Source organism: Macaca fascicularis, chromosome 11, assembly GCF_037993035.2.
Source record: "Macaca fascicularis isolate 582-1 chromosome 11, T2T-MFA8v1.1".
NCBI lineage: Eukaryota > Metazoa > Chordata > Mammalia > Primates > Cercopithecidae > Macaca > Macaca fascicularis.
In genome coordinates this window covers 59,343,382-59,360,082 of record NC_088385.1, presented here as the reverse complement: position 1 = coordinate 59,360,082, position 16,701 = coordinate 59,343,382, and the positions used below count along the sequence as shown (strand labels likewise).

At 52.9% G+C, this 16,701-nt stretch overlaps 1 protein-coding gene across 1 annotated transcript; it reads left to right on the top strand.

Annotated features, from left to right (window-relative positions):
• The first annotated feature begins 1,232 nt into the window (after positions 1-1,232).
• Positions 1,233-10,437, top strand: KRT71 (keratin 71). The gene is made up of 9 exons (XM_005570942.3): positions 1,233-1,749; positions 4,146-4,360; positions 5,038-5,098; positions 5,574-5,669; positions 6,053-6,217; positions 6,387-6,512; positions 7,846-8,066; positions 8,760-8,794; positions 9,606-10,437. The coding sequence occupies exons 1-9, from the start codon at positions 1,303-1,305 to the stop codon at positions 9,815-9,817; spliced, it is 1,578 nt and encodes a 525-aa protein (XP_005570999.3). The 5' UTR covers positions 1,233-1,302; the 3' UTR covers positions 9,818-10,437.
• Positions 10,438-16,701: the final 6,264 nt, after the last annotated feature.

Sequence of the window (16,701 nt, the reverse complement as noted above, 5' to 3'; positions counted from 1 at the left end):
GCAGCTCACCCATGGGGCTCCAGCAGGGATCTCTGGGCAAGGGTGATCTTCAGGGACAGAGCTGCCTTGGGTTGAATAGGGCCACAGTGGCAATGGAGATCATGGGAGTAGCTGGGGCCCATCATGGGAGCCAGTGGCTAGGATGCAGGGCCTGCAGCATCTCTGGGGCTGGCATCAAAGGACTGTTTGGAGTAGAATGACATCGTGCTTACTGGGTCACCCCCATTGGGTCTTTCTGGCCTGAGCTTGCCTGGAGGCTTGCACTCCTGTGGAGGGCTCAGCCAGACTTGTTCTTGGCCCACTTGGGCCTGGAGAGATGCAATAGGAGTTAAGTTTCATGTTGATAACAGCTTCTTTATTTGAACTCTAAATAGATGATTACTGTCCTCAAGTTGTTCCTAGTCTTATTAGCAGATACACACTGGAGGAGAGACAGAAATGATGAAACGGACCACCCGGGAATCTCCGTAACCCTCCAGGCCATGGGCCAGCCTCTCTCTTTGTCTTCTCTGTACCTCCTTCCAGTTGAGTCCCCGAATTTCTCAGCCACCTGCCCCAACTCCATCCTCCTTTTCTCCTTGTCATTTTCTCCAGTGTTTGAAGCCTCCAGCCTGCTTTATTATGGGCGTTTGAGAGGGGTGAAGTGAGGATAGTGCCCATGGTTGGCTCTGGCCTGGGCTGCTCCTGTCCCATGCTAGGGAGAGTGTCACTCTACCTCCTAATAGCCCGTAAGTGAGAGCAGCTGCTCTCTATGGGTTATATTTCCAGGAGGCCTGGGGAGAGGTGATGCCTGAATGATCAGTCCCTCTCCAGGAAGCAGGAGAACAGCAATTGGAGGCCCTGGTACTATACCCAGTGTCCTGAACTGTCCAGGAAAGTCCATCCTGTCTTCATCTGCTGTATCCCCAGGAGGAAGCCAACAACCCAGAGAAGATTAATCGGGATAGGGATGGCACAGTGCCAGTGACATCCCCCTGGAGAGGCTGGGGCCTGGGGCAAATTACTCTAACAGCAGGTTAATTAGATAAGACCCAAATTACATGAGCAAAGCTTGCAAGCCCAGCAATTTGAAGGTTAAATGTTTCAGAGGTGGGGAGGGCTTGATCTCCAGCTCAGCATAGAGAAAATGACTTCTTGCTCCCAGGCAAGCCAAACCCACGAATTAAGCTCTTGACTGCCCATCCACAAGCCCCAGTGCCAAGCACATATAAAGGCACCTGCCAGTCCTCACTACAACGAGCAGAACCTTTTGGGATTTTGCCTTCCTCCCTCCTGCATCTGAGCTTTGTCTCCCACAGCAACATGAGCCGCCAATTCACCTGCAAGTCAGGAGCTGCTGCCAAGGGGGGCTTCAGTGGTTGCTCGGCTGTGCTCTCGGGGGGCAGCTCATCCTCCTTCCGGGCAGGGAGCAAAGGGCTCAGTGGGGGCTTTGGCAGTCGGAGCCTCTACAACCTGGGGGGAGCCCGGAGCATCTCCCTCAATGTGGCCAGTGGCAGCGGGAAGAGTGGAGGCTATGGATTTGGCCGGGGCCGGGCCAGTGGCTTTGCTGGCAGCATGTTTGGCAGTGTGGCCCTGGGGCCTGTGTGCCCAACTGTATGCCCACCTGGAGGCATCCACCAGGTTACCGTCAACGAGAGCCTCCTGGCCCCCCTCAACGTGGAGCTGGACCCCGAGATCCAGAAAGTGCGTGCCCAGGAGCGAGAGCAGATCAAGGCTCTGAACAACAAGTTCGCCTCCTTCATCGACAAGGTGGGTCTTCCAGGACCTGGGGAACCTGTGAACAGCCTTCCTCTTCTCTTCTTGGAACATAAGATTTTGTTACAGAAGGAGAGATTGAGGTTAAGTGTGAGGAGGCCTTTACTGTGGACAAGGTAGGCACAACCCATCAACAGGGTGACCTGTATAAGGTTCTCCATGTTGTCTTTCCAGAGACAAAACAGAGGCAGGTCAGTTTCTACTGGCAGAGGCTTCTCAGGGCTCCCAGCGAGAGACGTGGTCCTTCCTCTTGAGGGCTAGCTTGGTGCCATTGCTGGGCCTGCAGACCGTGTGCAGAAAAGGCCTGTGAGAGACAGTCTCACCCAGAGTAAGCAGGGAAGACTATCCTCCCCTGGCAGGCTGTCCTGCCCACTAGTCACTTGCCCAGCGGATCAGGAGCAGCAGGAAGGGGCCACTGCAAGCCCTCTGATTCACCGATGTCTGCTGTGGGCATTTGCTCCAGTCAGTTGAAGACTTTCTTGAGAGGCAGAAGAGGGTACTGGGGAAGGGGACTCCACAGTGCTCTCGCATCACCGCTGGCCAGCTGCGTGGCTCTGGGAAGGTTATTTACCTGTCTGTGTCTCCATCTCCTCATCTCTAAAATGGGGATAATAACCCCTGTCTTGGGGTTGTTGTCAGGCTTATAAAAGAAAATGCAGGTGAAGATCTTGTCACAAGCCTGACACACACTAAGTACTACAAAAATGATTGTGATTGTGACTCTCATTTCTTATCTCCAGAAGGTGGGAGAGGGATGCTTTGGGGAGGAATCAAAGGTGTCTAGAGACCTGAAGAGATAACACAGTCCAGATAGGCCCCCGACTTCTGGCAGAGAATAAATAATTATCCCTATTGTATGAGTCACTGAAGGCATGTAGGTAAATGGCATTCTCAAGGTCATTTGGGGAAAGGGAAGGGTGAGGCTGGACCCTCAACCTTTTGCCTCCAGACCCAGAGGAGGAGACTGGAGGGGTGTGTTGGCTCTGTGACAGTCAGGCACTAAGGACTGGTCAACCCAGGACAAAGCCTATGGGTGAGATGGTCATGTGGCCATCAGAGCTTAGCTAGCTCCTGCAGCTCACACTTCCTGCCTGGAGGAGTCCCTGCTGCCCTCGGCTCAGCCTCAGGGGCTAGGACTGGCTCTGTGGCTTCTTATTCTTCTAAGCCTTTTCATATCTGCAAGATCAAAGTGTTCTGAGTTGGGGTCTGGGGGATGGGAGTGGACTGATTCTTGGCTCAGGTGGTCAAAATCTTGAGGGATAAAGTCTGGAGACATGGGAAGAAAGATGAACATGAGGACAGTCACATCTTGTTTATAAAGATGGTCTGCCCAGAGGGAGGGGAAGGAGGCTGAAAGGCTTGGACAGTTCCCAAATAATTTCAGTCTCCAGAGCTCAGTCCCTTAACCTCAGGCAGCCAGAGAAGACGGGTAAATCCTTTTGGCATCCAGATGTGTTCAGTAGTGCAGGTATGTATTGTGGTGTCTCAGATGCAGGGTTTACTCTGTGGTTAATGCTCAGCTTTGTAGATCACATGAAAACTCAGGACTGATTAAACCAGACCAAATGCTGGATGATGAGCTAGAGACAAATTTTCAGGGAATAATTCCATCTCGACACCGATTCTTAGATAGTTTTCCCATGTCTTGTGTTTCTGATTTGGAGGAAGACAACCTTATTCAAGCAGTAGCTGTGCTCATGTAGATTAAGGGAAGTCACATTTTAAAAACTGTGCTCCCCATCCCCAAAAACCAAACAAGAGATGTGTATGGACAACTCCTTCTGGTCAGTTTCCTGGCTCAGTGAGGGGCTGCAATGGGATCAGGAGCTCCATCTGTCCATCGTGTTCCATGTGCCATGCTTGTTGTAGAGATCATTCTGGGGAGCAGGACCAAGGAGGGAGAGGAGAGGCTATAAGCAAAGATGAAGCTGGTGCCTGCTCCAGGCATTTAAAATCCCTAGAAGGCCTTGGCCCAAGCCTTAGTGAGCTCTGATATGCCCTGAAATGAAGAGCAGACTTTGTTCTTCAGGATGGTCAACCTGTCCAAAATGATGGACCCATCCTGGCTTCTCTGTTGGTATTTTCAATCACAGCCATGCCCTGAGTTAGTGCGGCCATGGTGGGCGCTGGGTGATTGGATGCACGGATTACAGGGACACATGTCTAGGTTCAGTTCCGGGCTCCACTGCTTCTTAAACTGTTGGGCCTTGGAAAGAAGCTAAGTTGCTTTGCATCTCAGTTTTTTCTCCGTGGCAGAGAGTAATGATTTGCCAACCTCCTTCAGCTCTAGTGAGGAGAAAATGCAGATAGAGGCTTTGCACAATGCCCTGTGAGAGACACGTGTGACTATTACCACAGGGGTTCAGCAGTTTCCGGGATTTGGGTTCCAGGTCCGGTTCCTGGAGCAGCAGAACCAGGTGCTGGAGACTAAGTGGGAGCTGCTGCAGCAGCTGGACCTGAACAACTGCAAGAACAATCTAGAGCCCATTCTCGAGGGCTACATCAGCAACCTGCGGAAGCAGCTGGAGACGCTGTCCGGGGACAGGGTGAGGCTGGACTCAGAGCTGAGGAATGTGCGGGACATAGTGGAGGACTACAAGAAGAGGTGAGCAGGAGGAGACCCCCTGTAACTGGACAACTGCTGCTGTCCCTCTGAGGGACCCCTGGCAGTCACCCCAGCTTAAACATTTTGGAGGTCGGTGGGGGGCATTGTTCTTGGTCATACCAAGCAGAATCACCCCAACAAAACTCTGGAACTTGCTCTCTGCTCCTCCAGCTTCTGGCCTGACTCTCAGGACAAATGCCCAGTGAGCTGGGCAGTGGGCAGAGGGTTATCTCCGGCTCTGGGTTTAGGGACTATTAGGGGAAACCATTCACGTTCTCCTCCCATATAAGAGGAGGGTTAAGTGCATCTGGCTCCAAGACTGCTCTCAGGGGTAACTGAGAAAATGCAGGTTGAAGCACTTTGTCATTTGCAAAGCTGTACTCAAATTTGGGGAGGGCAGTTCACATCTTGCTTCCTCTGAAAGTCCCACAGGGCATTCGCTCCATGTGCTCCTTCCTCATTTGCCAAGTTGGATCTTCAACAGTCTCATTCTTCCAAACTGGTTAGCATGTTCCCTCCTCCAGGAAGTCTTCCCCAACTCACCCCTGCCCAGTACTCTGCGGCCCCCAGCACCTGTATCTTCTGATGGACATGCTGCTCCTTGCTCAAACTCTGCCCTGTGCAAGCAAAGGCTTTCAGTGAGAGATATTAACCAATGGGCCCTCGCATTCCCACAGGTATGAGGAGGAAATCAACAAGCGGACAGCAGCGGAGAACGAGTTTGTGCTGCTTAAGAAGGTGAGAGGAAGGCAGGCCCTGAATCCTGGGGGCTGGCCTAGGACCTGGAGGAACGGAGCCTGCTAAGGTGCTCTGTTAGCCCCTCTCAAGGTAAACTGATTCAGGAAGAGTGAGGTGAAGGCAGAGAAAAGCTTGATGAAAGACTATCGAGAAAAAAGAATGAAAAGACAGGGAGAGTGCCCGTGAGAGGACGCCTGACTGCATGTCCAATGGGGCTGTGGTTCGAACACGAAGAATACGGAGGACAAGACTCAGGGGCTCCCCTGCAGCCCTGGGACCCGGCTCAGACACCACAGGCACTTCAGATTCCCAGAGTGGGGTGGGGTGGGGCTGGGCCTTTGCTCCTTTATCTCCTTTCCCAAGGCAAGGTGAAGAGAAGAGAGTGACTCCTTCCTCACGCGGGGAACCAGGCAGGGGGGCTGCTGTCTTCTTGGCTGTACCGGCAGTGACAGGGGATGGTGGGGGCATCTTTCAGGATGTGGATGCGGCTTACGCCAATAAGGTGGAGCTGCAGGCCAAGGTGGAATCCATGGACCAGGAGATCAAGTTCTTCAGGTGTCTCTTTGAAGCCGTAAGTCTGTCTGTCCACTCGGTTCATCTGGGGAAGGCTGGTGGGTTAAACTCTATTCTAGGGGCTGCGGGAGACATGGAGGCCCCAGCCCTCAGTGAGACCCCTCAGTTAGCCATCCATCTCCCGCATCAGCCTTGCAAGTCTCCTCAGTCTCCACCCTCTGAGCGGGAAGGGAATGGGCCAGGCCCTTGCTACACGGCAGTGGGAATCTGTCTGGGCCCAGCAGGGAACTTACTTTGCCGCAAAGCAAACAACCCTGGAAGGCAATAGCCCTGGGTCACAGCCTCCAAGATGGCATCACCAGAATTTGCTCATCTTGTGTGGGGGAGGTGGTTGGCCTCTGACAGTGGTTGAGCTGAGAGACCTCCCTATGTCCCCTGCAGGAAATCACTCAGATCCAGTCCCACATCAGCGACATGTCCGTCATCCTGTCCATGGACAACAACCGGAACCTGGACCTGGACAGCATCATCGACGAGGTGCGCGCCCAGTATGAGGAGATCGCCTTGAAGAGCAAGGCCGAGGCTGAGGCCCTGTACCAGACCAAGGTGAGCTGGGCTGAGGCGGGGCCAGGGAGGGTGATGCCAGCAGGCAGCAGACGGGGACAGATTATGCCCAGAATAGAGGCAGTGTCCCGGTAAGTGTCTGTTGTGTTCTGACCCCGAGATACATGCACTCCCACGACACGTTCATGACTCTGCGCTTTGGGGTCCCCAGTTCCAGGAGCTACAGCTGGCAGCTGGCCGGCATGGGGACGACCTCAAAAACACCAAGAATGAAATCTCGGAGCTCACTCGGCTCATCCAGAGAATCCGCTCAGAGATCGAGAACGTGAAGAAGCAGGTGAGAGCACCTTGGCCTTGGCCTGTGGTCAAGTGCAGGGGAGTATGAGTGGAGGGGAGATGAGCTGCTGAGAACATCAGCTTCCCAGATCGCTGCCTGGGAGAAGAGAGGAGGCCAGTGAGGTCGCTGCCTCAAACACCCGGAGCAGGACGTCCCTGGGGGCTACTGATCTCTGACTCACTCCAAGGACCTCGGCCTCGAAGCCCCTCCTTAGGAAGCCTCCTCGGCACTGGGCTAGGACCTCCCCCGAGCGATGTGCCTTCCTTGCACCTGTGCTTCCCTGTACTTGTCACACTTCCTGTTATTACTGACACTGCCACTAGACTGAAAAGGGGCAAGGAGCTGGCTGCTTTGTGCCCTGTTTCCCCAGCATCTAGCACAGTGCCTGCCACATAGTCGCAGCTTGATAAACATCTGTGGAGTTAATGACTGAGATGGAGAAATGGGCTCAGGGAGCACCCATTAAGGCGCCTTGTTAAGGACTGGCTCCCAGGAATATAGGATATAGCCTCGGCTTGTAGGTGAGGCACAAGATGTACATATATGATAACAATGGCAGCGGCACCTATTCTTCGATCACACTTCATCCTCACCAAGACCCTGAGAGGCAACAGTTGCCCTCGCTGTTGTTACAGATGAGGAAACTGAGGCTCAGAGAGGATAAGGGGGTTACACAGCTGGTAAGTAGCAGAGCTGTGATCTGAATCAAGGTCTCCTGACTCCTAGTCCAGTGCTCCTTCTATTCTCTTGTGGGCTTTAACACTTAGCTGCTTCGTGACCTTGGACAGGTTACTTCTGCTTGCTTCACAAGGTGTTGCAAGGACTAAATGAGCTAACTTATGTCAATGGTATGTACAGTATTGAGCGTGGTGCTGGCATACACTAAGTGCTTGGCAAATAATAGTTGTTCCTGAGGTGTGCCCTTCCTTGTCCCCCTCACCTGTGGTGCCGTGCTCCTGGGCAGCTGCTGCCCTTGCGTCTGCCACAGCATATTCAACCATCTCTCCTCCCAGACCTAAACAACTCAAGAGCATTACTGTCATTCATTTCGTGCCCTTGGTACAATATGGCTGAATAAATGTCTTTATGCTGAACTAAAGTGGCGCTCAGGAGGGCAGGGCTGCATGATTTCCATCACCCACACATCCAACACAGGGAATGGGGCTAGAGCTAAGGAGGGACGCGCCAGCCCCAGAAGGGGCTCTGGCTGCAAAAGAAGTGTGGTGGTGTGTAGGGTGGAGATGGGCCTCTCTCTAAGGACCCAGAGGGATTTGGATGTGGATAGCCGCAGTGGCTCCTCCCAGTTTTTCGACCTCACCAATTCCTTCCTTAGGCTTCCAACCTGGAGACGGCCATTGCTGATGCTGAGCAGCGGGGAGACAATGCCCTGAAGGACGCCCGGGCCAAGCTGGACGAGCTGGAGGGCGCCCTGCACCAGGCCAAGGAGGAGCTGGCGCGGATGCTGCGCGAGTACCAGGAGCTCATGAGCCTGAAGCTGGCCCTGGACATGGAGATCGCCACCTACCGCAAGCTGCTGGAGAGCGAGGAGTGCAGGTGGGTGGGGCGTGCCCAGGCAGGAGGACCCCAGGGGTTTGGGAAGACCCAAAGGAGAAACCCTAACACATCTCAATCCAGAAGACACGAGTTCTTGGGAAGTGGTGGGGTGATGAGGATAGAAATAATGATAGTAATTAATAATACTACCATGAGTGGACATGAGTATCCACTCATAATAGACTGTGAGAGCTTGTTTCATGGCAGGCACTGTGCTATGTGGAAAGCTAAGCAGATTTGCTCATTCTTCCCAGGCATACTAGAAATATCCACCACCCTGCTCCCTGCAAAACCCCATTACTCTATTAGGCATTCTTGTTCTCTCTTCTTCATCTGTCCACGTGCAACATGGGCTTGTTGAGGGTGTGCTGGGGCCGCCACCCCAGCTTCCCCAGGGCTCTACAGGGATGGGCAGGCTGGTGTGTGGACCTGACACGTGGGAGGTAGATACACTGCCCCCATGTGTGCACCTCTTGTAAACTATTGTCTAACTAGGGTTGTTGTCTGGTTACCCCAAAGATTCGGGGGTAGTCTCCAAAACTTCTCAGGCTCTATTTATATCAAAGAAACTTTGGAATGTCAACAGGTGCCTGTTGGGTTCAAAAACCCACATCAGGCTGGGGATGGCAGTAGCTTTGAAGAGACTGTGAGCTGAATGACTTCTCTCTCTTATTTTATTTCTTTCCTTAACAGGATGTCAGGAGAATTTCCCTCCCCTGTCAGCATCTGTAAGTATTCGTATGCTTTGATCTAAAACTGTAAAATCTGCAGACTGGAAAGGACCTTAGTGACACCCTGTGTGTGTAGATGAGGGATCTAAGAACCAGAGAGGGAAAAGCTTTGCCTGAGATCACAAAGCCAGATGGCAGAGCCATGGCCAGAATCGGCTTTCCTAACTCCCAGGCCAGGCCTCTTTCATTCTTATCTCTCTAACTTTCTGTTCCTAGGGGATGGCAGCAAGGGAAAGCTATTGTCAATGGGAAAACAAGGGTCATGTTGCAGAAAAATGATGCATGGGTCTGTGTGAGGCTTAGGGGGTCAGGTTTGCAAACTGCAATCAGACCTGGGCTTGGGAAGTAGGGAGGGCTGAGGGAGTGAGAGAATGAGGGATCTCAGAGGTCAAGCTGGCAGTATCAGGTCACTGCATTGCTTAGCGGGGCTAAAAGAGTTAAACCAGAGCTTGGAAAAGATGCCTGCTGTGGGACAGCTAGCAGGAGGGAAAGGTTGGAGGCTGGAAAGTTTAGCAAAAAGGCTAATAGAAAGGGCAGTGGGTGGGTGTCCAGGAGGACAGGTAGGCGTATTGGTACCTGGACCAAGGAGTTGGGCCACTGAGCATTAATGGGGCAAGACTCAGTCAGACTGGGTATAAGCTGAGCAAGCCAAGGTCAGAGTATGAGGGAAGCTGTCTTTGGTACATTGGGAGGGAGTGGTGTGCGCCTCCCCCCTCAATTCCTCCAAGAAGAGCCCTGTCTGCCCTGGGTAAAGGAGGCCTCCCCAGCTCTCTGTCTGAGTGGGTGTTGGCTTCGGCTCCTCCTGCAGCCATCATCAGCAGCACCAGCGGTGGCAGTGGCTATGGCTTCCGGCCCAGCACGGTCAGCGGCGGCTACGTGGCCAACAGCAGCGGCTGCATCTCTGGAGTGTGCAGCGTGAGAGGTGGGGAGGGCAGGAGCCGGGGCAGTGCCAGCGATTACAAAGACACCCTGGGGAAGGGTTCCAGCCTGAGTGCCCCTTCCAAGAAAGCCAGTCGGTAGAGAAGACTGCCCCGGGCCCCGCCTCATTCCATGACCTGGCTCTGGATCCCACACTGTACTTCCCACAGCCCACTCTTAGCTCCATCTCCACACTGCTGGTCCTGCTCCCATGCACCTGGCACTGGCCTTGGCCACCCACTTCTCCAAGCCTGTGTCTTCCTGAGCCTGGGAAGGCCTGGATGACCAAACTTGGTGAAATTCCTCCCTGCACACACCGTATTGACTCCTTGGCTGCGGTCCCCCGGCTACACCACCAGCTCAGGTCCTGGCTCCCAGCTTTCCTCTTCTGCCCCGCCTCTGGCTCAGTTGCTAACTACTCTGCTGTGCTCCCTGGGCCTCTGCCCAAGGCCCTGCACACACTGAGGCCTAGCATAGCTCCTGCCTATGCTAGGAGCTGGTTCTATGTTCAAGAAAGGGAGGACTGAAGGACAAACAATCAAGAGTGGCCCAGTCCCCACCTCCACATCTAGCTCAGTCTCAGATCTGAGTGGGACCAAGTGCAATTCAAGGCCTTTTTCTCCACTTGCCTGTACCCAGAAGCAGAGAAGAGCAGGACTGTTCACTTTTCCTTTATTCTTAACGGTCTTCCTCTGTTGCATCCTCAATAAACAGCACAATCTGATGGCTTGGTCTCTGAGTATTCAAAGTACACCCATGCAACTCAATTCACTCACATGAGCGCACACCATGTACATTCATGAATGCACGAAGCACAGACACACACACACACAAGTACATCACTGTGTATTGCCCATGCAACCTGTACATCTGTGTTAATTTTCAGGAGGCAAATGGGGTGTGGAGCAGGGTCTGGGAGGAGGGGCAGGGAGGGGGGAAAGGAGAAGCCCAGAAAGCATGTGCATGTATTGGCTGGAGGCTTCAGCAGATGGACATGCACAAACGGTCTTGTTCCTGACATGACCTTGCCTCTTTCTGAGACTGCACCTTTCCTCATCGGAAGATGGGCTTAGTGCACAGGTATTTGCATTTGTCCAGCCTTTCCTCACTGCTCAGAGACCTGGCCTCCTGAGGGGGTCAGCAGGTAGGAGTCCCACACTCTGGGCCTCTCTGATGGAAAGATAAGTAACAAGTATTGGAAGCTGGGGTTGGAGTAGGGAGGAGTGAGCTGGGGTCCCACCATGGGGTGGGGGTGGGCTATGAATTTCAGTGACTGTGGCATTGGCACTGCCCCAGACATACTCTTGTCCCACCTTCCAGAACCACTATGGTGATGGCCAGTCCTGCCTTGGCAAGGGGTGTAAGGAGAATGAACAGACAGACTCCCCAGGCCAGCTCTGTGTCTGGGGTGGGCAGGGGAGGAGTAGGAGGCGCAGGGCATTTGCAGGTGAGTGGGAAACCAATGTCTTTGTAGTGAATAGGCAGCCATCTAGTCTCATGGTAGCCACACTAATGACGTCATTTGGGGGAAGGAAGAGGGTTTCAGTTTCGTGGAGGAGCAGGGAGGCCTGGGGTTGGGGCTGGGCTAGAGAGGGATCAGAGGATGAGAATTTGGGGCAAGAAGAGCAAGTATAATGGAAGAGGAAGACAGAGGGTCCAGAGGAAGGGACAGATGGTCTGAGTTGACATCTAGGACACTTAGAGTAGTAACTGGGACTTAGAGCAAGGCTCAAAAGCCCCTGCCCAGGAGGTGGTCGGAGTCGGACACTCCTGGCTGTCATCAACCCGTCAGCACCGCCATCTAGCAGGTGGGCAAGTGGAATAAGGCTCAACAACATGTTTGCAAGCTTGGTTGATAAGGTGAGACATGTGTGTGTGTGTGTTCAGTACTGGGCACAGACATTGCCATTTCTTCAGTGAAGGCACCATGCACACCTGCTGCCTTTGCTAGCCTCCTGCCTTTGCAACAGTAGGGACCGAGGCTGGATAGCAGAAATAATTTTCCAGGTGAGAGGCTAAAAGAAGTGGCTAGATTCCAAATGGGGAGGTGGAGGCTTCTCTAGATGATGCTGGTTTATCACGCACATTTGAGGAGGGAGGGAAGAACTCCCTTTGTGCTCCAGGGCTCACAGAGGTCTCCTGAGTGGGCAGGGTTATCCTAGGTTCTGAGTCTGTTTTCTAGAGCCACGAAACAAAGTGCTGGAGACTGGAGCCTCCTGCAGGAGACTCAGAAACCCAGCCCTGGGGCCCATGGTAGGGGCCTGAGCTATCAGCTTGACAGGTTCCAGCATGAGAGCTCAGGGCTTGATGGACAATTTTGGGAGCAAGTGAGGGATCTGAGGAAAGGGAATAATGACAATGACTAGCAGGCAAGGTGGCCACCATGTGAATCTGTGTGGTAATTTGATCATGGCTGCCAAGAGTAGTAGTTGTTTACACAGACTAAAAAATAACCCGGGAACTTAGAAAAATACTGATGTCTAAGCCTCTACTCCAAACCAATTAAGTAAGGCTACTGGAATTAGGGCCTAAGCACTGACTGGTATATTTTAAAAGTCAGCAAAGGGGTTCTAATGAGCAACCAGAGCTGGGAGCCATCGGCCTAAACTGTGATTTGGGGGATGCTGTGGTAGCATCCAGATACAGATGGAAAGAATGGTTTGATTGGTTAGTAACGTCTGCCACAGTAACCAGTGGAGGAAGTAATAGTACATATTTTTCTTCTGATGGGTGCCTATCTGTTGCTTTACAGTTTACAAAGCATTTTCATACCCATTGCCTAAGAACAGCTCTGGGAGTGAAGGACTGTTGTTACGGCCATTATCATAGATGAAAAAATTGAGGATCAGAGCCCCAGCCTATCTATAGCCACCCTGGGCTAGACCTCAAGGATACCCTGTGTATTGTCTGCCTTTTAGGGGGTCACGGGGAGGAGAGTGGGTGTAGGTCTCCGACTCACAAATCTGGACAGGAGTTCACCTTGGAAGTGCTGCCACCTGCCTGCTTCTCCCACCTGGAAGGTTCCAGGAAGAGGCAATCACAGGGTAAATGTGGAAGAGGACTAGTGCTGCAAGGACTCTTCACAAGACCCGGGTGTCCCGATGGGGGGTGGCCTCTGTACTATATAGCAGGAAATGCTCCGTATAGTTTACCAGCAGGAACAAAATGTCAGTGAGTCAATCCCAAGGTGGAGCATCTCTTGGGCTGGGGACAGAGACTGGCCCAAGACAACACTACAAGCAACTGGACAGCTTCATTGAGCAGGAGCGCTTGGTGCAAGAGGGAGGCTGGGGCAGGGCTGCTGGGCTGGGGCGGGGTGAGGAAGGTATCCAAAGGCAGAGGGGGCTGTGGTTGCAGGACTCTGGGAGAGGAGGAGAGGAGTCATAGTTTGTTTGCTGTAGAGTCCGTTTCCTCAAGTGCAGACAGTGCTGCTTGGGAGAGAGCCCTTCTCTCTTCCAGTTACTCCAACAGAAAGAACTTACCGGTCCTTTCTGGCATCTCTCCCAGTGTCAGTGACCAGAGACTGGATTGCCTTCACCTTCATATTCCCAGCATGTGCCTGGCACCCGTTTGCACTCAGCAGGAGCCGATGGCCTGTCTCTCCTCTGACTCCAGGCTTTCCCTGCAGTTCTGACTCCAGGCTTTCCCTGCGGACACTGACAGGAGCTGGTCCTTGGGACACCCAGCTGGAGGGTGCCTGCAGCAGGCCAAGCCAGACACAGCAGCACAGAGGCGGAACTATCAGGGGCTGCTGGGGGTCAAGCTGGCTGTAGACATGGAGGTTGGCACCCTCAGGACACCTCTGGGACTGAGGAGAACAGCAGGTTCCCTACGGCACCTGGGGGTCCTGCCGAGGTGGTGGAGGCCTCCCAGCCTTGGCCACTGCTCAACTACTTCTCTCCATCTGCAGAGCCTCGCCCCCATGGCCTGTCCTGCACTTCAAACCCAGAGTACCAGGCAGGGGAAATGGAAGCTGATGTTTATGGAGCACCTTCCATGGGCCAGGCTCTGGAGCCTGGGCACAGCTCCTGTGTCATCCCTTTGAGGCGGGTGTTCTTATTCCCAAGGCAGAGACATACTAACCCCAGGGCTGCAGAGCCAGAATCCAGTGAGGTCTGTCTCTCCATAACCCACACTCTTTCCACACCACTGCCCTGCCTCCCCGGATGGGAACTCTGTGCCCCTGCCTCTCCAGCGGCTGCACCTTTTCACCCTCCCATGATGCCCTGCAGGCTCCCTGCCCATTTTCTGTTGGCACTTCTGTCATATTCCATCAGCCAAAGCCTGATGTCTCTGGGTCCCAGGCACTGGCTGGGTCCCTTTTCCTTGGGCTTTCCTACTGCAGGCTGCCTGCAGAGGCTGTGGCCCATTGTCACTTCCAGGCCATGGAGGTGGATCCTCTCAGTGTTGGGAGCGTCTGGACAGTGCCTAGGACCCAGCTCCACTTTTGCTTTCCTTGAAGCCCTGGTTCAGAGGTGGCCAGAGCAGTGGAGGAGGTGTGGGCCCCACAGGAAGCAATGGGGACAGGGAGGAGGTGGAAGAGACAGGAGGTGGTGGACTGAGGTGGAGCTGGGATGCGGAGGGTGGGCGTGACTTTGGAGGGAGAGAGGTTGGAGCAGGCTGGGATGTGCAGCTTATCCTGAGCTGAGTAAACTGGGAGCAGAAGCATCAGAATGAAACTTGAGACCAGCACGAAGGGTCTGGAGAGGCAGAGAGGAGACAGCGCCGGCTGTGCAAGTGGCCTCTTCCGGGCGCTGGCCTTTCTTCAGACGTTGGTGTGGTGGCCCAGCAGGCTGGAGACGGCCATCCTGGTCATCCTCATGTCTCCCATCCTTTATAGAAAAGTTCTACCTTACATCTGACCTCCACCCTCCAGCCACACAGGCCCTTGCTCCCAACAGCTCACTCCCTCCACGGCCAGCAATGAGGACTCTCTTCCCAGCTGGCCCTACCCTTGGCCTTCCCAGGCCCGCAGCCTGACCTGAGGCTCACTCTCTAATGCCCCCCATTCAGCCGTGGCCTTCTCACAGTGCCAGCTCAAGGAGAGATGCATTTTCAAGCCCAGGTTTCTGCCGTAACTATTTCTTGTTCTCCGTCCTTGATTAGAGTACAATTGCGGCCCATGGCTGGTGCTAGTGAAAGTGGTAGAGAAATCCACTGATGATCCAGAAATGAAGGCTACATCATAACACAGAAACTTCAGGATCACAGCTGAACCAAATGGGAACCAGCTGCCCTCACTCAGTCCTGATTTTTTTTTTTTTTTTTGAATAGATCTTTGATGGTCTTGGAATCCAGCCAAATGGGAAGAGAGGGGCCTCTGAGTTGCCATGGAAAATCTTTGAAGCAAATAAAAGGTGGATGAATCATAACACTGGACTGCTTTAGGGATGGCTGGGACAAGGGAGGGTAGAGGAAAGATTCTTTCTCGATTTTCTCCTTCAAGCAAACAAAGTGAGTACCAGGGAAAGGGGCCCCATGCAGGCTGAGGCAGGTTTGGAAAAGAGTTGGTGGGGACACTGCACCTTCTGAAGCCAGAAAGGCTGGGGCATTCCTTCTGCACATCCTCGCAGGCAAGTCCAGCTCAGCCTCAGGGCTCTCTGGATCTGAGACCCCTTAATCCACGGTGGGGGTAATGGAAGGCATTTTCCCAACTCAGTGAGAGGCGGCAGGGCCACTACCTTTGAGCATCCTTCATGTTTGTGAGCAGCGTAGGTGTCCCTGGGTAAATGCTTTAGCTGGAAGAGATGTGCACTGAAGGAGCCCTGAGCCAGCCCCAGAGCCTCCAGACCACTAGAGTCGGACGTTGGGAGTCCACCATCATCAAGCAGCATTTCACATCAGCTGCTGGGGCTGATTTGGAGCTGCAGAGAGCCAGCCTTTTATTTTGCCAAAATTGGACATTGGGAGTGCAACAATCACCACCCACTACTGTCATAATTGCATAAAAGAAAAGGACAATTTAACAGTAGGAAGGATATTCTCTCAGACTAAGCTCAGCCCTTTAGATGAAGTCAAGCTAGCCCCATGAAAGATTTACTGCATTGCACTTACTTTTCTCAATTGCTTCAGACTACTGAGAAATGCATCAAATCTGTGCCCTGTCTCAGCATTTTCCATGCCACTTCTTTGTACCTCAGGGTCCTCATCTACATGATGAGAATATGACCACGCTGTCAACTGCACAACGTTCAGAAAATCACCAAGAGAGATGGAGAAAGGGAAGCATGTGGAAAAATACCAGGAGCTCCTGACTGTCAGGAACAAGAATGGCGATGACGACGGTGAGGACGATCCTGCAGGAGTGATGCCTTGCATGGGTCAGGGACCTGGCTCTGGGCTCAGCCTCCAGCAGAGCTGCCACGTTAAGCAAGTTCTTTCATCTTTTTGTGTCTCTTTTCGCTTCTGTAGAAGTGAGGATAATAATAACAATAACAGTAATAATAGTAAAAATAATAATAAATACTTTGCATCATTTTGTTTGAGACATAAAATCCCAGGTCCATAGTAAGACCTCAATAAATGTTAGCTATAACAATAAATTATTACCATTATTAGATACAATAATACATACCCTAGAAACTGTGGGTAATTTTTAGGGGTTCACTGGGGACTCAAGAATTAACCCAAGCATGCGCCTGTGGCCCTGCAGACTCCTTGCTCTGTGGAACGAGGGAAGCTGGAAGGCCCAAGGCAGGGGCCCCTCTTGACCAAGTCTAAGGGGACTTTGGAGACAGCGCCCACACTCGGGACACCAACTGAGGGAGAACCAGGCACCCAGGCCAAGCTTCCGGTGTCAAAGGACAGGAGGATGGGATAGGAAAGGAGAGGTGCAGAGCCCGTCAAGGAGACGGGAACGGGAATAAGCACGGAGATAAACCTTGAAGGTGGGAATAGGGATCATCGCTATGGTTCATTGATGGCTTCCTGTGTGTCAGGCCATGAGCCGCGTTCTTTAAGGATATTTCCTTATTAAATACTCAACA